General features: G+C 40.7%; 1 protein-coding gene across 1 annotated transcript in view; it reads left to right on the forward strand.

Moving 5' to 3' along the window:
* The first annotated feature begins 610 nt into the window (after window positions 1-610).
* The window catches only part of LOC308194522 (uncharacterized protein), a 33,376-nt gene continuing 8,611 nt past the window's right edge, over window positions 611-25,375 (forward strand). Inside the window, exons 1-2 of the mRNA XM_080590554.1 lie at window positions 611-24,251; window positions 24,361-24,399. Coding sequence (XP_080446680.1) covers window positions 24,114-24,251; window positions 24,361-24,399 — 177 coding nt within the window. The 5' untranslated portion in view covers window positions 611-24,113. The remainder of the gene's footprint in view (window positions 24,252-24,360; window positions 24,400-25,375) is intronic.

Below are 25,375 nucleotides of genomic sequence, written 5' to 3' on the forward strand. Positions count from 1 at the left end.
TTCCCCGGGGTACTCGAAGGCTGATCAAAGCCATCCATTTTGCACAGAAAGCTTATTAGAAGAAAAGACTTCTAACAAAGTAGAAATTACAAGCCAGTGGCTAAAGTCTACTACTTTATTTTAGTATCTGGCTCAAATTTCCATACCTCCATTTAAGAATAAATAGCTCGCGATAGGTCATACTGCCCATTAAAGATTGAAAAATACTACAGAAGAATGATGTGCAATAAATATATTACACAGATTTAGCATTAAAATAATAGCAAACATCTTCCAAGAGTCTAACAACACGATCACATCTTCACTTCTCCTCCTCTAGCCTCAGTTTTTAATGAATGCACTGGATAGATATGAATCCTTTATGCCTATTGTGATAATATATGGCAGCCGTTTCATACACTCTGCATCTATGGTGTAATTATCCCTCTACGAAATCCTGAAGCACCCAGGAGAATTGTGTCCTATTTGTATTGGTAGTACTAATGAGTGATATTCTGCATCAGATTGAAGTATTTTGCTTATCTCTTTTCCAGAGATGGAAGGTGCCTTGACATTTTCTGTATGCATTTTTCCCCACCCACTCTCCCCTCCCGTCCCAGGCTCTCTTCTGCTGCAGTGCTGCCTTTCAGGAAGCACCACCTTAACATTGGGATGTAAACATCTGGTCCATTCCATTGACAGCTCATCCCATAGGGAAAACCATTAGGTGAGTACAATCTAGAAAGGTACAGTCATTTTTAGACTTGTTGCAGTGACTGGTATCCTCTGTGGTTAAAAAGGGAACTTTTCACCGATCACACGTTCACTGTTCCCCACTTTATCTTACGGAAGCCAGACTTCCATAACTCGGAAGAGCAAATCCAAAAGATATTTTTCTTAAAAGCTTTAAAATTCAATAGGGATGAAATGACACGTTCAAGGGCCTCTCTGCTCCTACTCATTTATATGAAAACCTTCGCATCACTAAAACATTTAAACTTGGGTCTGAACAGGGCGAGGGCGCGCAATGCTTACTCTCTCACGCATTCGGTTACGGAATATATGACTGAAGCTGCTATGATGCATTTGACACCAATAAATCACTGTCAATCTTTCCTTCAGCAAGACATGGAAAGTAAAAAGTACAGTAATTTGAATAATGGTGGGAAGACCAATACCCAAGCAAATTTCTCCATCCCTCTTGCTTCCATTGACAAATTTGTCAATAAGAAACCCCAGAGAGCAAGTGAAAACTCAGCACTAAATTTTCAACTTTGCTTTCCACAATATCGTCTACTGACCTTCATACCTAGCGATCGAACAGGAGAATCATGCAAAATAATTATAGACCATGTGCACAACTCGTATGCAATTTAAACTCAAACTCTGTGGTTTAATAGACTTCTCATATTCAATCAAGATTGCAAAAAATAAAGCGAGACTAGAATAAACTCTAATCAGATCACTGTGGTCCTTTCAGAAACCTCTAACAGCATGATCAAAGTTTCAGTTTCCTGAACTTTTTATTACTGATGAGCAAACAAAAATGGTAATATACAGATGTAGTGAAGTTACAGAATTTGGATATGGTAGTCCACTTTGCTCAGATTCTAATTTGCTGCACCCCCAAGCATTTTTTCTCTTGTGAAAATCAGTCATGGTCTTTCTGCTACTACACTGTTCAGTCCTGCCTCTCTGAGAACTGCTTCCAGAGCTGCAGAAATGCAGAGACACTCTTCTCAAACTCCAGCAAACCTAGCAGTGCAAGACTTAACACCTGAGCCCTACAGAACACAGTGTTTCTAGGGATTATTGCCCTTTATTACTTAGGAGTACTTTCGATGTAATAAAACAGCTGTTCCTCTCCTTCTGTCTTTATAAAGGTAATACAATGTATTTGGATTTAATTTGTCATGACTGAGCATTATTGTAACATGAAAAACTAAATGTTTAAACACATCACGTGTTCTGGGTCTGAGGAGTTTCACATCCCTCATTTTGCCAGGCAAGTACTCTCTGCTGCTTTGGAATTCAATGCTCCCAGTCTCCAAACTGGCTTAGCACTATAGAAACTTGCTCCCCCCATTCCACCACAAACCTTGGAAAAACTTGCTTTTACCAATTTTTCAGGGCATTTTATGTCGTTCTTTAGGCATTAAATTGTGGAGTTACAGTATAATTTATGAGTTCTGCCTTTAGACCAAGTGATGACAGCGAGCTGATATGGGTGTTACACTAATCATCCAGATCACAACCTAGCTAGAATGCACAGCATCTCCTTTCCAGCCCACGCAACTGCATTTCCTTTCTGAGAAAACCAAGGTACAGGAGGGAAGGTGACGCACATATGGGTCTTGCACGGGTATGGGGTCATGACGTGGCTGGGGCACACATGCAGATTTAGAGGCATGCGCTCATTTAAAGCTACCATAGGACTTGAATTATGAAATAGGCTACTAACATGCTACAATGTACAAACTCTGTATCATTTTCTACTGAGGTATTTATTTCATTGTAATTTTTCCACATACTTTCTACTTCCGCTAGAATTGGGTGCAAAGAATATCCTAGATACTGCTATCTTGCACAGACGAATTATTTGGTGGAAACTTTCTTTTAGCCTTTCACAGCTATGAGGTCATGTCCTAGCCTTTTGCTCCAGCTCAGCACCAAAACTCTCCCCTTTGTTTGCACAAAGGTTGCAAATAACACCGCATGCAGCTAATGACTAATCTAGCTGCTTCTCATCAGTCTCTGCTCTAGGCTTTAGACAGGAGAACCTTCTTTTCAATCCCACAAATGCCCATTCCATTGCTTTTCTGCACTTCATTAGTGCTCAGGTATCAGTGTCACGGACCCTTTTTACTATTGCTGTGGCTAGCAAAAGGCTTCCTCAGCCCAACAAGCAAGGGAAGCTGGGTCACAGAGAAGCTTCAAAAGAGGGAAACTGTCAACACAGACAAAAATCAAAGGAAAACACACTCCTTATTTCATTGCAGAAAAGACTATGGAGCGACCACGAATGACCAACTGTGGAAATCACCTGTATGAATCAACCAACTTCTCTAATGACCCAGCAGCAAACACCCTTACCTCCCAACAACTGCACGGGAACAACTGTTCAAGCATGCAACAAATCACCCCCAGCAAACAGGCTGCTTCAGACAGTACCTCTCGTACTATCTGCTCGAGGGCAGGAAGGCTCTGCAGGAGGATCTGGATAGGCTGGAGCGATGGGCTGAGGCCAACTGTATGAGGTTCAACAAGGCCAAGTGCCGGGTCCTGCACCTGGGCCACAACAACCCCAAGCAGAGCTACAGGCTGGGAGGTGAGTGGCTGGAAAGCTGCCTGGCCGAGAGGGACCTGGGAGTATTGGTTGATAGTCGGCTGAATATGAGCCAGCAGTGTGCTCAGGTGGCCAAGAAGGCCAACAGCATCCTGGCCTGTATAAGAAGCAGTGTGGCCAGCAGGTCTAGGGAAGTGATTGTGCCCCTGTACTCGGCTCTGGTGAGGCCGCACCTCGAGTACTGTGTTCAGTTTTGGGCCCCTCGCTACAAGAAGGACATGGACGTGCTCGAGCGAGTCCAGAGAAGGGCGACCAAGCTGGTGAGGGGTCTGGAGAACAAGTCTTACGAGGAGCGGCTGAGGGAGCTGGGGTTGTTCAGCCTGGAGAAGGGGAGGCTCAGGGGCGACCTTATCGCTCTCTACAGTTACCTTAAAGGAGGCTGTAAAGAGGTGGGGGTTGGTCTGTTCTCCTACGTGCCTGGTGACAGGACGAGGGGGAATGGGCGAAAGTTGCGACAGGGGAGTTTTAGGTTGGATGTTAGGAAGTACTTCTTTACCGAAAGGGTTATTAAGCATTGGAACGGGCTGCCCAGGGAGGTGGTGGAGTCACCATCCCTGGAGGTCTTTAAAAGACGTTTAGATGTAGAGCTTAGCGATATGGTTTAGTGGAGTACTTAGTGTTAGGTCGGAGGTTGGACTTGATGATCTTGAGGCCTCTTCCAACCTAGAAATCTGTGATACTGTGATACTGTGATACTGTGTGATACCTCTGAGCCCAAGTTCCTGTCATCCCAAGGGCTTTAAAAACAGAACAAAAATGACACTCTTAACCTAAAGAGAATGTCAGAAATTACATCGAAAAAAGCTTGAGTAGAAGTAATGGTAAAGGATTTGGCAGAGCTTTTAATAGTCTTAAGATAAGAGAAGACTTTTACCCCAACTTAAGTCAAAAACACATGGAAGGAAGAAGGATCAAAAGAAATTATCCTAAGTGCAGAAGCACCTCTACAGCTAGAAATGACCACAGAGCAAGATCACACTTTAAGTAAGACTGTAAAACTGAGGTCTAATTGCTGAGAAAGAGAGAAACAGTTTAGGCGTATCCTCCTGCCAACTTATACAAAATGACAGCTATATAGGCAGAATTAGATAAAAAGAGGGTTCCTCACTGAAGGGGGGCTCATGTGGCCTTAACTTTGCAATGGGTATGGTCTGCCTGCAGGTAAAAAAAATACTTTTGCTTCCTCACATCATCATCTGAAACTTCATCCCTGACAAGCTGCTCATCTAATAATGTTTTTAGCATCCTAGAAACATGAAAATTTCCATATTAAGATTCCATCTACCAAATTCATTGTGATTCCATGACTATTTTATTTACTGTATTCCATGACTGATTTCACATTCATTTTACTGAAAATATCCATACACTGGAGTACTTTGTTTTTACTGGAACTGGTTCCTTGAGCTCTTTTTGATTCCTACCTCCTGTCTAGGGGTTAACAGTCAACTATGACGCCTGGTGGGCAACAGCCAAATGTTCTTCCACGCTACGGAGAACTGGCACACAGTACTCCCCCAGCTATGAAATATACCCTATGCAAATACACATGAATGCTGCGCTTTGAGATCCTGATGGTCTGCTAAAATCTTGCCCTTCTGGATTGCTAAATTCCAGGAAAATTCTGCAAAGTGGGGCTGCAGAGCAGGACCTAAAGGAGCTGTCTCCTCAACTTCAGCCTTCTCTTTCTCATGCCTATATTGTCATGACTGTCCACTCAATACACAGATGGAGAGAGTGGTACAGAATCTGCTGTATTTATTCTTCACCACAACATATATAAAACAGCTCTGTTTTTTTCCTTTTTTAATGTTGTTGTATTTAGAAGTATTTGCTTTAAAAACAACACTAACACCAAGGCAAGGCAAAGATGAAATGAAACAAGAACTCCAAACATTACTTGCTTTGGACTCAGACTCCAGAGATCTGTGGTTATCCTGAAGTGTTTTTCATACTACAGTGTGGGATTGCTAAACAGATCCAGAATATCTAAAAAGTAAAACACTTCAATGACATTGCAAGCATACAAAGAATCTTTGAATTTGAAGATGATAATATACACATTACCTGATTTACATCAGCTGTTCTGTAAGTAAAGAAATACAAAATTTTTGCTGGATTAAATTAAATATGCCATTGGTATCTGCCCAAAAATTCACACAGGCAGATACAGGTGAACGAAGATCTGATGAAAGGATTCTGTTGAAAAGCGTGCCCATTTCTGTGGGCACAAGAAAATAACTATGGTATTTTATCTGGTGTTTGACTTAGCAAGATTTGGATTTACCGTGTTCAACTCTCACTATGAGCACTAACATGATTCAAGCAGTCCAATGTCATTGAGAACGACTGAACAACGATGATTCACAGTTCATTAATTCAATGGAATTTCAATGAGGAAGATATAGCTTGTACCCTACGATAAGTGCACAGTGTGGTGGTACCACTCAGCCTAAATACGAGAAGTACTCCAGAATATAAGTCACAGAAAGAATAGATAAGAAAAGTTATCTTTGCTAGCCCTTCAAAAGCAGCTGGGTGAAATTGCACCTTCCGTATCTTCACTTCACGAAGAGATGGACATCTTGAAAAGCTTATCAGTCTGTTAAAAAACAACAACAACCACCACCAAATACCAGTAACAACAAACCACCACCACCAACAAAACATTAACCATTATGGCACAAATAGGATGTCTCAGAAATAACCTGCAGGATTATTATATATACTGCTTCATATTGTAAGTGGAAGCATCAAGTCTCTACAGGGTTACCTAAAAAAAGCTCAGTGCTAACACTTATACTATTCAGACCTTGATCAGTGTAAAAATTTAGATTTGATCACTATCCTGATGAATTTATAGCAAATCGACCGATTTGGTGATTTTTCTATAAAGAAAACACTTGGGTCACAGTTACTGACTTTAAATGAACCATACAGTGAACTCCCGTGCCTCAACAGGAATAAATAAACAGGAATAAATGCGGTGATCTAGATAGGGGAAAAAAATAACAGTAACAAAGCATTGCAGACACGTGAAATTCAGCCTATTAGAGCTTTTGTGTTAGGAGTGAAGCTGGCTTTGCTCCATCTATTAGTAATGAAACCATTTTCAACATGAGTGAAAGGGAAAGAACCAGGAACATTCCTTAGCTCTGAATAAGCCACTGACACCCACTGAGGATTTTCCTAGCAAATGATATATTTTTCTTTGGTTTAATGTTCAAATTCAAGTCATGCCAGGCCACTAATATGGAAATCTGCCTTCGTAAACATCATTAAATTTGCGTTTTTAATCATTATTTCTGTGGTGTAATCCTTAAACTCCCACTCTGAAACCTGAAAGAAATCGCAAATTTTTCTTTTTTAAAGTTGATAAATGAATTTATCTACTAAAGCAGTACCACAAATCTCACGTGTTGCATTTGGGACAAAATGGATGTACTAATGTGGCAGAACTTTAAGTGCCATATATGCCAAGTGAAAAAGCAACCATAGCCTCATTTGATCAGCCTCCAGGATTCACTGACCATCATTATGACCATGAAAACATGACCATGTTTCACTCAGCATCATTATCAACAGTGAAGACCACAGGATCACTGAAAGGTTTGGGTTGGAAGGGACCTTAAAGCCTATCCAGTTCCAACCCCCCTGCCATGGGCAGGGACACCTCCCACCAGACCAGGTTGCTCAAAGCCCCATCCAACATGGCCTTGAGCACCTCCAGGGATGGGGCATCCACAGCTTCTCTGAGCAACTTGTTCCAGTGCCTCACCACCCTCAGAGTAAAGAACTTCCTCCTAATCTAATCTAAACCTACCCTCTTGTAGTTCAAAGCCATTACTTCTTGTCCTATCCCTACACTCCCTGACAAAGAGTCCCTCCCCAGCTTTCTTGTAGTCCCCCTTTAGGTACAGGAAGGCCGCTGTCTGCTGTAAGGTCTCCCCAGAGCCTTCTCTTCTCCAGGCTGAATAACCCCAGCTCCTTCAGCATGCCTTCATATGTGCTCCAGCCCTCTGATTATCCTTATGGCCCTCCTGTGGACTCACTTCAACCACCATTTTAAGGGTCCTGTTACAAACAACAGCTGCAAATAATCCTTTCCAACCCTGTTTCAAAAACACCTACTGCATCTGACACTTTGACAGGACCAACAGAGGATGCCCATGAAAAAAACTTCTCCAGTATACTCTCTCATTCACCTGTGATTTGTGGCTTAAGAACTTCCTGAACAAAAGGCAGTATCTCTGTTTTTGAAGGAATAAGATTGCTACTGGAGGTATGAACTTGTCTAATGGCTTTCTGAAGCCATGAAGATTTTGGTAGTCACAACATCCTGTATCAAGGAGTTCCTCTGCTTTGACTACACGGAGTTGGAAGAAGGAAACCTTGGTTTCATTTGGAACCCAGCATCTCAGTTTGTTTCAGTCCCTTTTCGCCCTCTGTAAGCTTGCTGACTTTATAGGCCTCTAATATTTTTCCTAACTTAAATCTCTTCTTTCTTGAAGAGACATTTACAGTCACTTTAACTGTCTCTTGCATTTTCGTTCCATAGCTCATCTGCTTTGCCATCGTCTGTATCAGGATGCAAGACAGAAACACACACTCTTCAAGATGTGGGTGCACCTCACATTTACAGAGCTGTTTTGTTCTCCTTTCCTAACAGTACCTACCATTCTGCTTTTTCATTAATACCAAGTACTACAGTGAGATTTGAACTTATCTACTCTAATGCCAAGATATCCTTCTGGGGTGACAGCAGCTACCTTTCACCCAAGTAAGATCAGAGCAATTTTTCTAAAGTTCCATAGTTCATATTTATCTACATTCAATTTCATCTCATATTTCACTAGTCACTCAATACTATGATATTCTTCTACAGTTCTTCAGTGTCAGCTACCCTTAATGACACAGCAGTCTGTCACATTTGCCTTGTTCCTTTTACTCGCCATTCCCATTATGTATCTATAAAGCAGCGAAACTAGCACAATCCTTGTAGGATTTCACTAGTGAACTCTCTCTGCCAGGATACCTAATCATTAATTCCTTCAATTTTTGTCCTTTGAGCAGTTTTAGCTTCATTTCTCTTTGAAGCCTGAATAAGGAATCTTGTCACCCACCTCCTGGAGACCCAAGCACCTATGTTAATTGCTTCTTATTGGTAAATACGCTGAATTCAAAAAACTCCTCCCAGATTTCTGGACTATAACTTCCCTGCACAAGGGACCTATCGTCTTTCTCCTTACACATCATATTCATGAACCCATTACTTTATTATTTTACAGAGCAAAGCTCACTATTCTACAAGTTCCCTAGACCCCTCTTGCAGCTTTTCTCAGAAATGCACATGAAGTTTGCCACCATCTACTCCAACGATCAACAAGTTCTAAGCATGACATTCCTCACTGCAGTTATGAGCCCAGGCACTCACAGCTTGAGCTCCTTCAACATGTCAGTGGTTCTATGCCTCCTCTACTCACCTTCGGAATACACTTTTTCCTTCTAATAGGCTCTCTTACCTAATATTTTAACCCTACCAGCTCTGCTAGTTTGTTTTTTGCAGAGTTTTCTCCTCGCAGAGACTTTTTGGTTCATTGTAGGCATTCATTTTGAGCCTTCAGTACAACGTTTTGATAGATAAAAATGCTTTTGATGTAATGGTAAGGTAAGCATAGGTACCAATGGCAGACTGACTTGGAAGAAAAGACATTTAAGATGGCACACGAGCCATCAGCTCTTTCCTGTCCTGCACCCTATCTTCCCTTCCCCATCATGATAGACATCTTTTGCAAAATATGCTCCTCTTCGCCCAAACACAAAACGAACATCATCTCTTGTATATGATAGGTGTAGACAGTCACCTAAACATTTACTAGGAAGAAGGCAATTACATTTTTGTTGTTGGTGGTGTTATTTTGCATTTTAACCTCATTTTTAGGCCACTAAGACCTAATAAAGTTTTATTAAAAAGAGACTTCACATTAAACATGAGTTGAAGTGTTGACATCCCCAACTGGCATCCAAACTACCTGTATAGTCACATTAGCGGCGTAGCTATGATGCATGGGGCAGATGACAGCCAGCTTCTACAGAGAGTAGGTGAAAGGCTCAACAAAGTACCTTCATCAGCGATGGCACCATTAATCCACAGAGGCCAACGCAGGGCCGCTACTTCACATCTTCACTAATGACCTGGACAATGGGATGCTGGTGTGCTCTCAGCATATCTGCGGCAAATAAAAACACTGGGAAGAATGTCTGATGGACATGACAGTTGTGCTGCTATTCAGAGGGACCTTGACAGGCTGGAGAAATGCACCAACAAGAATGTCACCAAGCTCAACAAAGGGAAATGCAAAATTCTGCACCTAGGAAGAAATAACCCTCCCCAGGAAAAAGAAATCTGAAGGGGATCTACCTAGGTGTACAACTATCTCACGGCAGGAGGAGTAAAGAAAATGGAGCGAGACTCTTTGCAGTGGTGCCCAGTGACAGGCCAAGAGACACAATACAGGAAATTCCACTTAAACAGAAAAATTTTATTTCTTAATTTGCATTTTAGTATTTTAAATTGTCAAACAGTGGAACAGGCTGACCAGAAGGGCTGTGGAGATGAAGCAGCCTGGAGGTGCTCAAAACCTGACTAGCCATGACACTGAGCAGCCTACTGCCATGAGCAAGGGGGGTTGACTAGACAATGTCCAGAGGTACCTTTCTAACCTCAAAAATTCTGTGGAAATAAACCCTACTGTAATAGCTAGCTTCTATTTAGTCACCTGTCCCTTCCCCTTCCTCCCATGTCGCAGCACCTGTGGTGTGAAGACGACAGTCAAATGCACAGCATTTCCTTCCATTCCACAAGCTGTAAGGGAAGTAATTTGTTGAGCAGGTAACAGTCAAGGAAAATGAGCAAAGAATGGAAGAAATGCTATTTTTGGCTTGAGTAGAACTAGTGCATAGATTCACCTTCTTCATGGCAACTGAAATAAGGTTACGCACAACCTTTTCTTAAGAAGCTTTCAACTTTGTTAGGTTCTTGAGATACATTTGATATTTATTACTATTTCATTACTTTGTTCCTCTAAGAATTAATTTATAAGGCACAGGTAGAAAAAGACAACACTGTTCAGCATTTCTTTGAGACACTGGATAAAAGAGACAGATTAATTTACTTCCCAGCAAATACCGTGTTTAGCCACTGCTATGTTACATTCAACTAAAAACCACACACAAAAACAAAACATGAAAAAAATAGGAAGAAACACAATGGCACATGCAGATCACTCTAGGCTCACATAGCCTTCCACACTTTAGGGCTTAGAAGTACAGCAGAAACAGGTAACCACCTAGCTCTGAATTTCTGAACATCTCCTTGCTCACAAGTGCACATACCCTGTTCTCAGAACTTTTGAATAAGGGGCTCGTACACTACTTGCCTCTCGCTAGGTAAGATGATGGAGCCAGGTTATTTTCAGAGGTGCCCAGTGCCAGGACAAGAGGCAATGGGCACAAACTGGAACATCAGAACACAGTTCTACTTGTGCTAACTCTTATTTACAGTGTCACGAACTATTTAGTTGTCTTGAGCAGACCAGAAAAATGAGTAAAAACGTTATCTTCCAGACACCAAAAAATTACTAAGTCCTCAGAGACCACAAACAACAGGTTCGGGTGTAAAAGAATCCTCTTTATGACTATTACATAAATCATCTAACAAGAGCAATGAAATGGAATTCCTTTTACCTCTGAACCTGGAAAAAAAGTTGAGATGACATCACCTTTTCAGTTATTATTTCATTACAGAAATTCCTAAAATTAGATATCAAGAAACTAGACTCCATGTCACACTTCCTCAAGCAGAATGGCAGGTAAGTTAGATAATAAGTGAAAGCTACACTATTCTCTCTAAATATTATTTTTCACATTTATTTTTTTCCTGGAGGAAAATACCCAACTCATTTCTGGAGCTAGGTTAACTTCTAGCAAAATCTTTCACTAACTATTACAAATACAGCATAGAAGTTTAAAAATGCTATTTTCCTCAACTTACGTTACAAACTGCATCTATAGGGACTGTAACAAGCATCCTTTCATTACTGAACAGATGGGAGTCTTGCAGCAGCAAATAAAAGAAACATTTATTGGCAAGTAAAGAGACTGATTTTTCATCTGCATCTAAATTAAGTCTTCATTCTAGAAGGATGCTGTTTTCAGGCTTTTGCTTACATTCTAAAATATATTGAAGAAAAAAGCAGCACAGCACAATTTTTTTTTTCAGGATTTTAAAGATCAGAGCAAAAGTAAGGGCTACGAAGCTGGTGAAGGGCCTGGACCACAAGTCCTGTGAGAAGAGGCTGAGGGAACTGGGGTTGTTTAGTCTGGGGAAGAGGAGACTCAGGGGAGACCTTATTGCTCTCTGCAGCTACCTGAAAGGAAGGTGTGGGGAGCTGGGGGTCAGCCTCTTCTCACAGGTAACTAGTGATAGGACTGGAGGGAATGGCCTCAACTTGCACCAGGGAAAGTTCAGGTTGGAAATTAGGAGGCACTTCTTCTCAGAAAGAGCAGTCAGGCATTGGGACGGGTTGCCCAGGGAGGTGGTGGTGTCACCGTCCCTGGGAGTGTTCGAGGAAAGGTTGGACGTGGTGCTTGGGGACATGGTTTAGTGGGTGACATTGGTGGCAGGGGGATGGTTGGACCAGATGATCTTGGAAGCCCTTTCCAACCTTAATGATTCTATGGGAATGGCAATACCCAAGTTCATGTCAGCATTACACTGAAAGCAAACCTAACACTACAGAGAATTAAAAAAAAAAGAGTATTTGTGCGATTCCTTAAGAAATCAAGAATGTGAGCAATAAACATTCAGCGTAAACCGACAGATTTGATGACAGATTATAGTCATATTTTGAATGATACGATACAGGTCATTTTCAATTGATAAAATCTATTTGCTTTAAAAGACCAGTGTGCTGTTGAGAGCTGGAGAAGCTTCACCAAAGAAAGCAAGACAATATGTAAAAGACAAAAGAAGATACAGCCTCTATTAATCTGATGATCACCAACCAGAAACATGATCTTGGAGTTACAGTGCCATGCAAAGGTCACTTCTGTGTGCAGCTGATGTCAAAAGAGCAAATCTGACATCATAAAATGAAGTCATACAGAACAAACCAGAAAATACTATCAAGCCACTGCATTAATAAATAAATAAAGATCAGCTCCAGTCCCCTCATCGCCAAAGAGGAATAGCAGAACTTCAAAGGGCTCCCAAGAAAGGCAACGAGAACAATCAAATTTCTGTTCTGTTGTACAACAAATAAGAAGGGCACGAGATAGTCTAGAAAGGAGATAATTCTTGCATGCAAAGTTCTACAAAATTCTGTGTGTCTCAGTACAGACAAGACCACTCCCTGCCTCTTCTACTACGAAAACTTAAAGGCAGTGGCATCGAACAAACTTAGCAGAACCAGGACCAAAACACAAGCAAAGCCACGCTAGGTAGACTCCACTAGTGGGGAACATGCCAACCATTTATGCTGTAGATGCTAAGAGTTTGCTTGGCAGGGCCTGGATATCCACTGTGGGTTAGGAAATACAAAGGAACCGCTTCTGAGTAATTCCTCTGAGCTGAAAATAGCTGGCACTCGGGAAGATTCTGAGGAGCATCATATGCCCCAAGAGTCTGACCGTGGCCACTCCTGCAGAAAGAATAATGAATTAATTTGATACCACCTGATGAAACATGGCTCCAGAATTTAACGAAACTAAACTACTTCTTGTCATGGTGTTCCTATTTAGAGTACTTCAGAACAAATCCTTTGTATCTTCAGAACAACTTCTTTAAATTCAACAGGGTCTGTGCAGACAGAAGGACTGGCTAACGTGGACAGAACAAGACGAGCAGTTTCTGATCAAATATTCCTCCTGTGCTTACGCTTCCAACACTCAAGCAGGAACTCACATCCTCTAGGAAGTACTAGAATACTGCAGTGGCTGTAACTGTAGACAGAACAATTTAGTGTGGGTAAGCCCCTGATCCTCTCCAGTAAATCCCATGTAACTAATCCAAACCAAGTGGGAAAAGCGGGCAAAAAGAAAACAATCAAAAAAATGAACTTTAAAAGAACAGATACATTATCATAAAAATGCCTATAAACAATGTTGAGCCTTGGTTACTGCTCACCAACACCAAGATTGTGGCTCAATAGCTTTTGTCCCTATCTAGTGATGAATCTAGGCCATCTGCTTAGCATGTGCATTGTCACAGCATCCAGTAAGGTAAAACAATATTCTTCGTTTGTGGTTTGTTAACATCCTGTTCTGTTATAATCTGACACTGGCCTTTTGACCTAGCAGGAAAATTTTAACTTTCATTTCACCATATATTTCTTAAATCCAGAGACTGAGAACAGTTATCTACAACTCTGGTGTGTGTCCCCTTGGAAGGATTTTGTGTTTTACCTGTGTATACCTGCCTCCTTCCCACTGTAAAACAGTAACACTGAAAAACAGAAGTCTCTCTTCAGTTGTTTTGTGTTTTTTTTCAAAAGCTAGAACGAGAAGAGAAAAATGAAAGGATTTCTGATTGCACCAGTATTCCTGAATAGATAACTGCAGAACTGAAACATATAGCCAGCCCTTGTTAAAGCCTGTTTATAAAACCTGAGCACTAGAAATGCAGAGAGGAATCACTCTGTGGCTGACTGCAAATTGACAAAGACCTGACACTGAAAACTTCATACTAAGTCCCCTATAGCACAGTGTATCCCCACTTGGATAAATACTAACTACAGAAGTAAAGCAAGTATTGTATTATCAGTGCCAGGAGGTTGAAAAGTAACTTATGCTACTAGTGCTATCATTCTATCATTAAGTGACACTGCATCATGGGGCACACACCCACTCTGTCAAAGAAGGGCCTACGCAGACCACCTAGACTTCTTCAAGGGACCACTACAGCAGTTAAAAGACACAGTAAAAAAACCAGAAGCTTTAAAATCAACGAGATGATTCTCTGTAAATTTCCCATTTTTTTTTTTTAAACTTATGCAAACAAAGGCTGAGAAGCCACATAGAGAGCAGCATTAACCAAATCAATAGTATCAGACAATTGTATTTCCTCCTTTTAGATTGCTTGCATGGCTAAAAAGCTATTATGATTGTGAATCCATCTGTAAAAGCCAGCTGGTGCTTACACGTTGGGAGTTTGAAACTGGAAGCTTCCCATTGCAGTCCTTGTCCATACTGCTAATATCTAGCCTGCCTTTCCCTGTTGCTATAAAACCAGGCTCAACTCCATCCCCTCTGCCATAGCCAAGCTCACCACCACCCATGCAAATACACAGTCTGGGCAAAGACACACTGTCTGCAGCTCACGCTAATTCCCCCAAGAAAGCATTTTGGACCTCCATCTACCTACCTCTGTACTAGAACCTTAAGCTGCTAACAAGTTCTCTTCACCTGAGCGGACAGCTTGCTTTCTCACAAAGTAACTAGTCAGAGACTAGCCTTACTTGGGTAAGGCATGAAGTCACCTGCCATTCGTGGTTCCAGGACACAGGGTGGTGGGGAACGACGACACATCCTCTCTTTGATTTATAGGTCAGAAAGAATTTCACTTAGCTCATCTGTCCCAACCTGTCTGTTTTTGCACATGCATGATGACAGCTGTCATGGACACCGGACAGTGGCATATAACGTTGAAGAATTATCCTTACAGCCTTTCCTAGCTGGTTATGTTTGTTACCTAACAAGCAGTATTTAAGAACACAGCTTGGAGCTCTACATCACACAACATCTCACCTGAGATAAAATCCAGTAACTGTGTTTTTCAGCATAGCAGCTTAGAATTTCTCTAGAGCACCTCAAAAGTAGTCTGTGGTATCTTCCCGAAGTATTTGAAGGAAAAAATCAAGGTCAGACGTTGCATGGTGACAGCAAATGGCGCAACAGGTTTCCATGTGGGGATGCTTACTGGTGAGAATTTCTTAAGTTTTTGACACCACTCACCAAACAAGGGTCCAGTGAGATACCACAGATTGATTCTTCCCTGAAAACACTGAAGTATTTACCTGCTTTTGAAAGGAAAGTATTGAAGAAAGCACTCTCATCTCTCGCTCTGAAGTGTCCTTAGCCCCTAAATGGCCTCCCCTGATCCCCAATGAAACCAAGTACAGTTCCAATGAGCTATCTGGAGTGTCTGACAGATCTCTCTTTCTTCCCAGCCACAACAAAGAACCTCTTTGTCTTAAGCCCACCAGGGCTAATACACTGGTTTCCAAACAGCTAAGTGTCACCAATGCTTACTCCTAAAGTTAACTTACACCTAGAACGTCACCTTAGCATTTAAGAGTTGGTTTACATCAGGAGTGCAACATCTTTAGAAAACATCTCCAAAACAAAACAGAGGATTCATGTCACTTTCACTCTGCAGTTCCTTCCTATCGCGCTGCACCAGTAATAGTTAACCCACAGTGACACCACTCAAGAACAATGCTCTGATTTAATTTCCTTTCTTCAGAATACCTCCCATTTTGCTTTCCTTTGTTTTAAACAGAGAAATACACAACATCTATGTCCAGAACACACATTTCTTGCTGGAAACCATAAAGAACAGGAACTTGAAAGACCTACTCAGCTTCCCACCCATATGCCAACAAAATCAGTAGGCCAAACTCACAGAGCTGTGTCTCACCAGCAGTGCATTTGTATCAGTCTCTACAAATTTTCACCTACAAGGAAGTGTGAAACAAAACTAGCAGAGGTTAACACTTGTATTGTTTTGCGGGTGTATCAGGAACACTTTTTTGCAGATTTCTGTGTGTACATCTAACTAAATGACAATTGGTAAATAAGTTTTGATATTGGCAATACTTAGTGTGGAGACAGCTCTTACAAAATCCATTTGGATCCAAAAGGAGAAAACAAACAGGATTGATCGTTCTTGTAAATGTATGCAAGGCCTCCTGAAGACAGGTTATGCCTACACAAAAAGAACCCACTGAAGTTCACCCAGAAATCCTGCAAAAGTTAAATTATTTCCTGTGTAAATACAGCACACCATCTTATTCTGTATTAGGTCCAGTCCTAATCTTTACCTTTATTAATCAACCCTACTTAGACTAATTCGTTTTCTCACTCAGTCTTGCAATTACCCTGAATTTTACCATAAAATGGAAATACTGACTCTGAAGCTCATGATCTTAATAAGTTTACTTTCTGAAAAGGAGATTTTTTCCCTTGTCACTATTCTTCATATTGTGATGTCCTAATTGCATTATATTTACAGTGGCCAACAACTAAACAAGAAAAGTTATGAATGGGCAACAACTACTTCATACCATTACCTGGCTTGGCTTTTTAGTTATTTCACATTCTTGTTCTATAAGTTTGTAGAGCAATTCTTACACCAACAATTATGTGTGCCACATACATATTTTAGCACGTTAGCTTGAAAGTCACCACCCTCATGTGACCAAAAAAATGCTGATTTATAAGAGGTCCATAAAGATCTGTTGGCCATAATACATGCATGTGGAACCCATTGGTTGGATTGTTAGTAGGTACCATCAACTGTTCATGTAAAAAAGCCAACGAAAAGCCCCATAGCACGACACTTGTAACTGTCTACTGCTTAGGCTTCAAATGATTGACCACACTTTGAACCTGATGATCCAGCCAGTTTTTCCATCCACTCTCCAACCCCCATCTCCACAATCTCACGAGGCTATCAACAGCAACTGTACTTTCTAAAGTTGAAATAAGCAACATTCACCGCTCTTCCTCCACACACAACCAGTCAGTTCATTACAGAATGCAGTCAAACTTTGGCAAATCTGTGCTGGTGCAGTCACCTTCTTGTTCTTCAGTTCTCCAAAGCCTTACTCTGTAACTTCCCCAGGGACAGTGGTGACACTGAACAGCCCCTACTTCTTCAGATTCTTCCCCTCACCCTTTACTTTTTGTTGTTGCTCTTGCTTTTTACTTGTCAATGGATATCCACAATCACCATTGTCTTTGGCTGTCTGTATTTCATATACCAATAGAAATGAATAATCAAAACACACTGCTACCAACAGGAAATCTGGTAATGGTGAGTTATGTCAAATACTCTGCATTTGGTAAAATTTGCTTCAGCAAGTTCAATTAGAGATGGTCCTCAACATTTCAAGAGGAGCTTTCTCTCAAGGAACCCCATCATCAGCATTCAAGAGGCAAATGGTGCAGAAATAATGACATGCGCAGAAAAAAATGGACTGAGCAGACATGCATGATAAGACACCACTTCTCTAAAATGACAGTCAGGCCACGCAGATCTCTCTACGCTGTTCAGGAGCACGCACTTAGCCAAAGCTAATAGTGGCAATGGTGAGCACTAAGGCTCCCTTAAGTCCTTCACCTCAAAACTTTAACTAAATCCACACCTATCAGGCAAATACAAACAAGACAAGACTTAGGAGGATAGAAACTCGTGTCAGATAATTTCTAATGAAAGGTTTAAATTTACTTTCCCCAAGGAAAGACTGATCTATAATTACAGAATCACAGAATTGTAGGGGTTGGAAGGGACCTCAAGAGATCATTGGGTCCAACCCCCCTGCCAAAGCAGGTTCCCTAGAGCAGGTTGCCCAGGTAGGCGTCCAGACGGGCCTTGAATATCTCCAGGGAAGGAGACTCCACAACCTCCCTGGGCAGCCTGTTCCAGTGCTCCGTCACCCTCACCGTGAAGAAGTTCTTTTGCATGTTGGTGTAGAACTTCCTGTGATCCATCTTGTGGCCATTGCTCCTTGTCCTGTCCCCACAGACCACTGAAAAGAGGCTGGCCAAATCCCTCCGTTTCCCACACTTAAGATATTTGTAAACATTAATAAGATACCCCCTCCATCTTCTCAAGGCTGAACAGACCCAGGTCTCTCAGTCTTTCCTCATAGTGGAGATGCGCCAGGCCCCATATCATCTTTGTGTCCCTCTGAATTATTAGAACAGTTTTTATTTTTTAGAAGTGGTCCATACTGATGTTGGTCCTTTCAATGAACAATGACTTCAAGAACAGGCTTTGTGAGGAGATTCCCAATTTTCAAGTATTTTCAGATCCATTTAGTTAAGTTTGCAAAGCCAAAAGCTTTGTTGTTAAAACTGATATTCTTGAGGGAAAAAAAATGATTTCCCCTTTTACTGGAAGGAATTCCTTTATTTGTTTTTTCTGGTTTGCACTTTCTTCTGAAACAGTGGGTACTTGCCCTTATGAGGGATGCTATTCATATAGCTAAAACCACTATTCTTCTAATCCAATATGACAACTTCTTGCTTCTTATTTTACCCCTTGCTTCACGTGTCCCTGTCACACAAGCCATCCAAAGGATACTTTCCTGCACCCTCTACATACCAGTCAAGATGTTATCACATGCATTGGTGAATCAGCAAATTAACGCTATAATCCTATGAGAATCAAGTAATAAATTAAATTCATTTAAGGATTTCTCCTGCCTTTTCTTATCTTTCCTTATAAACACAATCATCAACTCACTCCTGTAAATACTAATACGTTACGGAATTCCTTGCATTTATCTGAAAAGTGTTCTACTTGCAGTATCTACTAAAAACGTGCTGCAAAAGAGATGCAGATTCCTGACTGTAACTGATATTGCCATGGTTGTTCTTGCTCAACAGGAGATACAGCAGCCAACTCTTTAATAGTTTACAGATTTTGAGTTTTAGGATCATGGGGACTTTGGAAGCAAGTGCTGCATCCTACATGGCATACTAAACCCTCACACTTCAGTGCTATTAATTTTTTTTTAAGCTTCTGTTCTTTCGTTATTGATGTAGCTCCTTCTATAGAATCAATTCTCTATTTCTTCAAGGCAGGTGGGGTCATGAGGCTCTGCTATGGCTTGAGTGAAGAGAAAAACTAAGGAAAGGCAGAAGAAGGAAAGAAAGGGCTATCTTCTTTTGATGGCTTAAAATCAAATGAAGAACAACTGCTACTCATCCCTTTATTCAAATCTTTACTTTGACATGTTTACATGCATATCCCTACTGAACAGAATACTAAAGGGGATATTGCTTAGTACTGTGAGATCTGTAGACAGAGTATGATCTCTACTATTCCAAACTCTATAAAAGGGGCATAGAAAACATGAAGAGTGTTAAATCAACAGCCTGTAGTCACAAGTTGATGGTTAACACCTTCATAAGAGATATGAACGCTGTTGTGGTTCCTAGAACTCTTATTGACAGTAATACTGTAAAAGCGTGCCACTGCAGTAGGAGTCTGAAAAACTCCTGCACACGAACTAAAATATACCAAACAAGCCAAACACAATGACTCTAGCTGAATACCACTTTGTTCTGGTGATGGAGAAAGGAGGCAAGCACCTTGATGAACAAGTTGTCTAATACCTCAATGAAACCACAACTTCTCTCCAGAATTCACCAGTCATCAGGTTTGTAAGGAAAAATTATGAAAAAAATTGCAAGCTTTCAGTTCAGAAAGACACGCAAAAAAAAAAAAAAAAGAAAAAAAAGAGCGCCAAAACTGAGAAGAGTCAGATCCTATGTAAAATCTTTTCCAGTCTTTGAAGTTGTGCAGGTAAGGGGTTTAGTCAGTGTGATCATTATTTCATTTACTTTAATTTCTAAAAGAGAAAATGAGTCTTTATTCTTTTTGTTAGGCACAAGTACTACAAAAAGTATAAACAATCCACTACAACAGCAAGACATAAACATTCTTCTTTCCCAGCTCCCTCGATCCACAACTATGCTTCCCTTTAACATATTTGCATTACTGCTAATTCATCTTTTTGAACATTTAGGTAAGGCTTTTGATATGTTCCTTGAAACTTTTTCATTATTATTTTACAGTGTTTTTAAATGTCATACCATAATGTTGTTTTAGCGTATCAATATTTTATTTAGAAAGAAAATGAGATATAAATCACCTAACCTTTCATAACTGGGCATTAGAAACAAAAGGAAAGAAACACGCTCTTACATGGTCACTGGTACCTGCCCCTGCTACTTTTTTTTAAGGCAGGATTTTGAAGTCCAGCAGTGCCAGCACTACTGTATCTTGTATGATTCCAAGGCAATTTCCTGTTAAAATACAATCAACCCTGTAATGAAGCAGAGAGGGCTGTATAAATCACTGTACCTCTGAATAAAACCCCAGGTAACTCCTTGCCCAGGAGAATGTAAGAGCTCAGATGGAATGGAATTACTGAAATCTGACCAATGCAGGAAGTCCAACACCACCCAGAGAGGAAAATCAAGTGTATTTAAAAGTTTCAGGACAGCATCATATTCTTATCTAAAACAGCTATCCGTTTTTTGACAGTATATGAGCCACTAGCATACACTGACCTACTGGTCTGTAATAATCTGGAAGCTAGCACTGAAGTGAAACATACAGAAGTAAAACAAACCCCATTTAAAAAGGCATACAGAGAGTAGAAACAAGGAGAGATAGCCTAGGCTGGTACAGAGACATTGCCTGAGCAGCCAGGAATAACGTTAGGAAAGCCAAAGCCTGTTCAGAATTAAATTTAGCCAGGGACATCCAGGGCATTAGGAAAGGGTTCTACAGGCACATCAGCGATAAAAAGAAGACTAGGACAAGAATCTGGGGGGTTGGTGGATGAGAAGCCAAACATGAGACAGCAATGTGCACTTGCAGCCCAGAAAGCCAACCATATCCTGGGCTGCATCAAAAGCAGAGAGGCCAGCAAGGTGAAGGAGGTGACTGTCCCCCCTCTGCTCTGCTCTTGTGAGACCCCACCTCGATTCCGGCATCCAGCTCTGGGGCCCCCAGCACAAGAAGGACAGGGACCTGTTGCAGGGAGTCCAGGGGAGGACCCTGAAGATGATCGAAGAGCTGGAGCACCTCTCCTACGAAGACAGGTTGCAAGAGCTCAGGATGTTCAGCCTGGAGAAGAGAAGGCTCTGGGGAGACCTTACAGCAGACAGCGGCCTTCCTGTACCTAAAGGGGGCCTACAGGAAAGCTGGGGAGGGACTCTTGTCAGGTAGCGTAGGGATAGGACAAGAAGTAATGGCTTTAAACTGTAAGAAGGTAGGTTTAGATTTGATATAAAGAGGAAATTCTTCATTCAGAGGGTGTTGAGGCACTGGCACAGGCTGCCCAGGGAAGCTGTGGATGCCCCACCCCTGGAGATGTTCAAGGCCAGGCTGGATGGGGCTTTGAGCAACCTGGTCTGGTGGGAGGTGTCCCTGCCAATGGCAGGGGGGTTGGAATTAGATGGGTCTTTGAGGTCCCTCCCAACCCAAGCCATTCTATCATTCTGCGATAAAAACAAAAAAGATGTTTTGGACACAGACCTATTCAAAAGTAATAATATGACTGAGAATTATTGGGAGGCTCAAACCATCATGTCAGCATCTCAGTGACACACAGAAGACCACAGCTGACTTACAACCTTGGTGAGTACCACGGCCACAAGCATTCTGCCATTGTCCCTGGGGATTCCTTATGACTACTTGTGGTCAGATTTGGTTGTCTTGCACATATACACCGAAGACAGAACAGTCTTTAGGAGTGATCTAACTACTTTGGGAAACACTTAGCTAGCACTTTGAAGATTAAAACTTCTACGCAGGACAGGTTCCCAAAACTTAAGGAATAACGCAAACATGAAGTCGTGTGTTAACATTAACTGAGTGTGTGCTGTTTCTGGAGGTTACCCATATAATCTACATTATCTCCCCCTCACAGAGGGCATCTGATAAAAACGGTCAAAGCAAGATCCGTTGCTTTCTCCTTCTGGACCACAAAGCCTACAGCAAAAGGTTAAGGGAAAATTAATCACTCAACCAAAGTGAAAATTCCTGTGTGGGGGCAATTTATTGAATATTGCATATTCAGATCTTTTCTTCTTTTTTAAGTTCTCCATGACTTGCAGAAGGGAACAGTAGAACACTGGGAAAATACAGCAATAACCTAAGGCTGGTTGGGCTGTGATTTCAGCACCGATGCAAAACCAAATACTCCAGCACAAAGGAAGTGCTTGGAGCAACCTCTAACCTAAACTACAGTAAAAGCTACTCCAGAGATGCTTCAGATTCAGAATCTCAAATTCAGCTGTTCCAAGTGTATTTCCACAGAATACTTTATAAAGAAAAGGAAAAATCTCTATAATTTTATAGAGCTGAAAGAGCAAAGACTGAATAGCATAGAAAACAGCGAGCAGCAATTGTAATTTAATTACAAACAAGAATTTGTTTTGTGCCCAGTACTGAAGTATTTCTTAACGCTTTAGACTGTCAAAACACATTAACTTAAACCAAACAACTAAAACCCTTCAATAAAATGACCTAACTTTACAAGCACTCTGGTGGAAAGTTCACAACCTATTGCTCAGCAGCTGAGCTCTGCAGCCATAACTCCTGTTTGAAATCAGTTGCTATCAAGATTAAATACAAGAGACAAAAGATAAACTGCCAGGAAAGGTTGCAAACTGCATGTCTACTATATATTGCAAGCTTCAATACCTACTAAGACTTCTGTATGACTGCATGCATTAAATGCTTGTACTTATTTCAAAACCAGGAAATGAAGAGTTCTCCAGGAGCTGGGATCATACTGCTGATTAACACCAGGTTAATGGTTTGTGGACAGTTACATAGACACTAAGAAAAAAATTACAGTAATGTACTGTATCTAACCCAAGCAAAAGCATATTCTAACTGACGCTGGACAGAACTGCCTTCCTCCCCAACACACACGTTATATGGTCAGAACCTACAGAATTGTTCTCCACATGCAGTTTTATATGCAACAGATGATGAAGCAGTCACCCACCCAGACCTCCTCATGCTGAACGTTACAAAGCAGACCCACAGTCGTGTACAAAACCCGAGTTTATCGCACATGGCTTCAGCAGCAAAACGCATGAAGCAGAAGCAGTGTGTTTCACATAACATTAGAGACTTCTGGGCAGCAGGGGGAGTATTTAGCTCAGAACTACACTCAGTGAAGAAAACGATCAATTTTAAACATTGCTCATAGCATTCCCAAGATTATCAGGCAACAGTGCTTTGAATCAGGAAAGAAAAACAATTCAGCAGTATTGTGCAAGAGTCCAATGTCAAATGGACTTGGTTTAACGTCCCAAAACAAAGAATCCTGCTAGAGGTTTTTTTCATACACATTTTATAGTGGATCGTATGAAGACTGACCTATGCGTCTCAGCTTACGTTAACTGTCTTTGCAAAAGATGACAGGTAAAACCACCTTCAAACAGGAAGCCAACTTTCTTCCTGTTGTTTAATCAACAATTACTAAAATGAGACTGTTTCTTTCTTCTGCACTTCGACAATGCCCCAGGATTTGTGGAAGGCCAAATATATACAGATAAACAAAGTGGTTAAATCTTTAGAACATTTTGTGTGCCAGTAGTGTACTCTATGGCTTATTCTATGGGGGAGTGGGACAGCGCATGAGGGAAAAAGTGTTTCATGCAGAAAGCACAAAGAGACTGCCAAAAGTGAGTGTGGGCTTCTCTTTCCCCAGTGAATGTAGGTAAAATCCCTCTTGCTTTAAAAAAATTCCAAAGTGTCATCAGGGGAGGAAAAACAAAAGTAATGATTCTTGCCATACAGGTAAAGCATATGAAAAAATGTGTAATAAAACCTCTTTTACATGACGCCCCCATCTTTTTCCCTCCAGAAAGAAGAGTATAAATACACTAAACAGCTTAATGACAACTTACCAGCTCTCATTATCTATCACAACTGAAATACTAGCATACAGACAACCAGAACACTGACAAGATGTGCAAAGTACTGATCTTCAGCTGCCTTTCGGTAGTAATGCTTATGACTACAGCTTATGGAGCACCTCTATCAGAGAAAAATGACACTCTTACAACTTTAATAAAAGATTTAGAAAAGCTGGGAACAAGCATGAAGGTAAGTGGATGGTTTTCCTGTATTAATTCTTTACTATTTGTCTTTTCTACTTATTTTTGTCTATGAACTTTGTTCACAAAAATTAACTTTTTCTCCCTCTTCTCTACAGAAGATTAATCTTGAGCTCTACACACCAAATGAGAAACAGGTGAGTTCAAGCTTTCTGTCTTCAGAAGGACTGCTAAGATATGGCTATTTTAAAGTTATGTGTTATTGAATTAGACCAAAAAAATTCACTTATCAGAAGGCCCGATACAAAAGACAAATCTGAGCTGTCTGAACTTAGTGTGAGGATAGCATAGTTTCCTAAAAGACACTTCTGCTTTTGAATTGTATTCTCAAACATGAACAGACTAGTGTACACTATTACCTTCTTGGTCTGTACAATATATATCACTAAGTTGTGTTACATTCATTTTGCTTAATGCACACTTGAATACGCACAAAAAATACTTTATGAATCATTTAAATGTTGTATTATATTTGCAGGAGGCAATATAGTTGTATCAATACTAACCCAAGAACAATTTTGAAAAAGAAGCTAGACTTAGAAATGGTTTTAATAAAATATCTATATGAAATACTCGTATTTTATTGAAATAAGATGCAGAGATACTAGTAGGTTCTGTTTAAGAAGATACAAATCTTGTATATCCCATCAATAATGGAACTCAGTTATGCTCTACCTAATTATTTTCAGGAGCAAAACTTAACCAACCCAGCTTAGATATATTTAGCTGTACATTCATGTTTTATGGTATTCACTTAATACCTAAGACTTAGTTCCACAAGAAAACTGTCATCGTGGCTGCTTTTTTTCTAAAATATTGTGCATCTGAGCACAACAGCATTCTAAGTACAGCTGGACTACAAGCTGTTCATCAACAGGCTGCTGATCTGTACTGATTTTCTTATATAGTGTGCAAGTATATCAATTAATCCTTATGCAAGTTAACTACTTTGACCCTCCAATTAAACTTTCAATCCAAGAGAATTTTCACTTAACAGTAATTTTGTTTGAGTAAAGATTTAAAGCCAGATTCTGCAACCACTTCCTTATCTGAGTCATTTTTCTCATATTCTGGCAAGATCAAGATGTAACTACCTCAGAGCTCCAGTGCTCA

This window comes from Anser brachyrhynchus (assembly GCF_964034855.1).
Source record: "Anser brachyrhynchus genome assembly, chromosome: 4".
NCBI classification, from domain to species: domain Eukaryota; kingdom Metazoa; phylum Chordata; class Aves; order Anseriformes; family Anatidae; genus Anser; species Anser brachyrhynchus.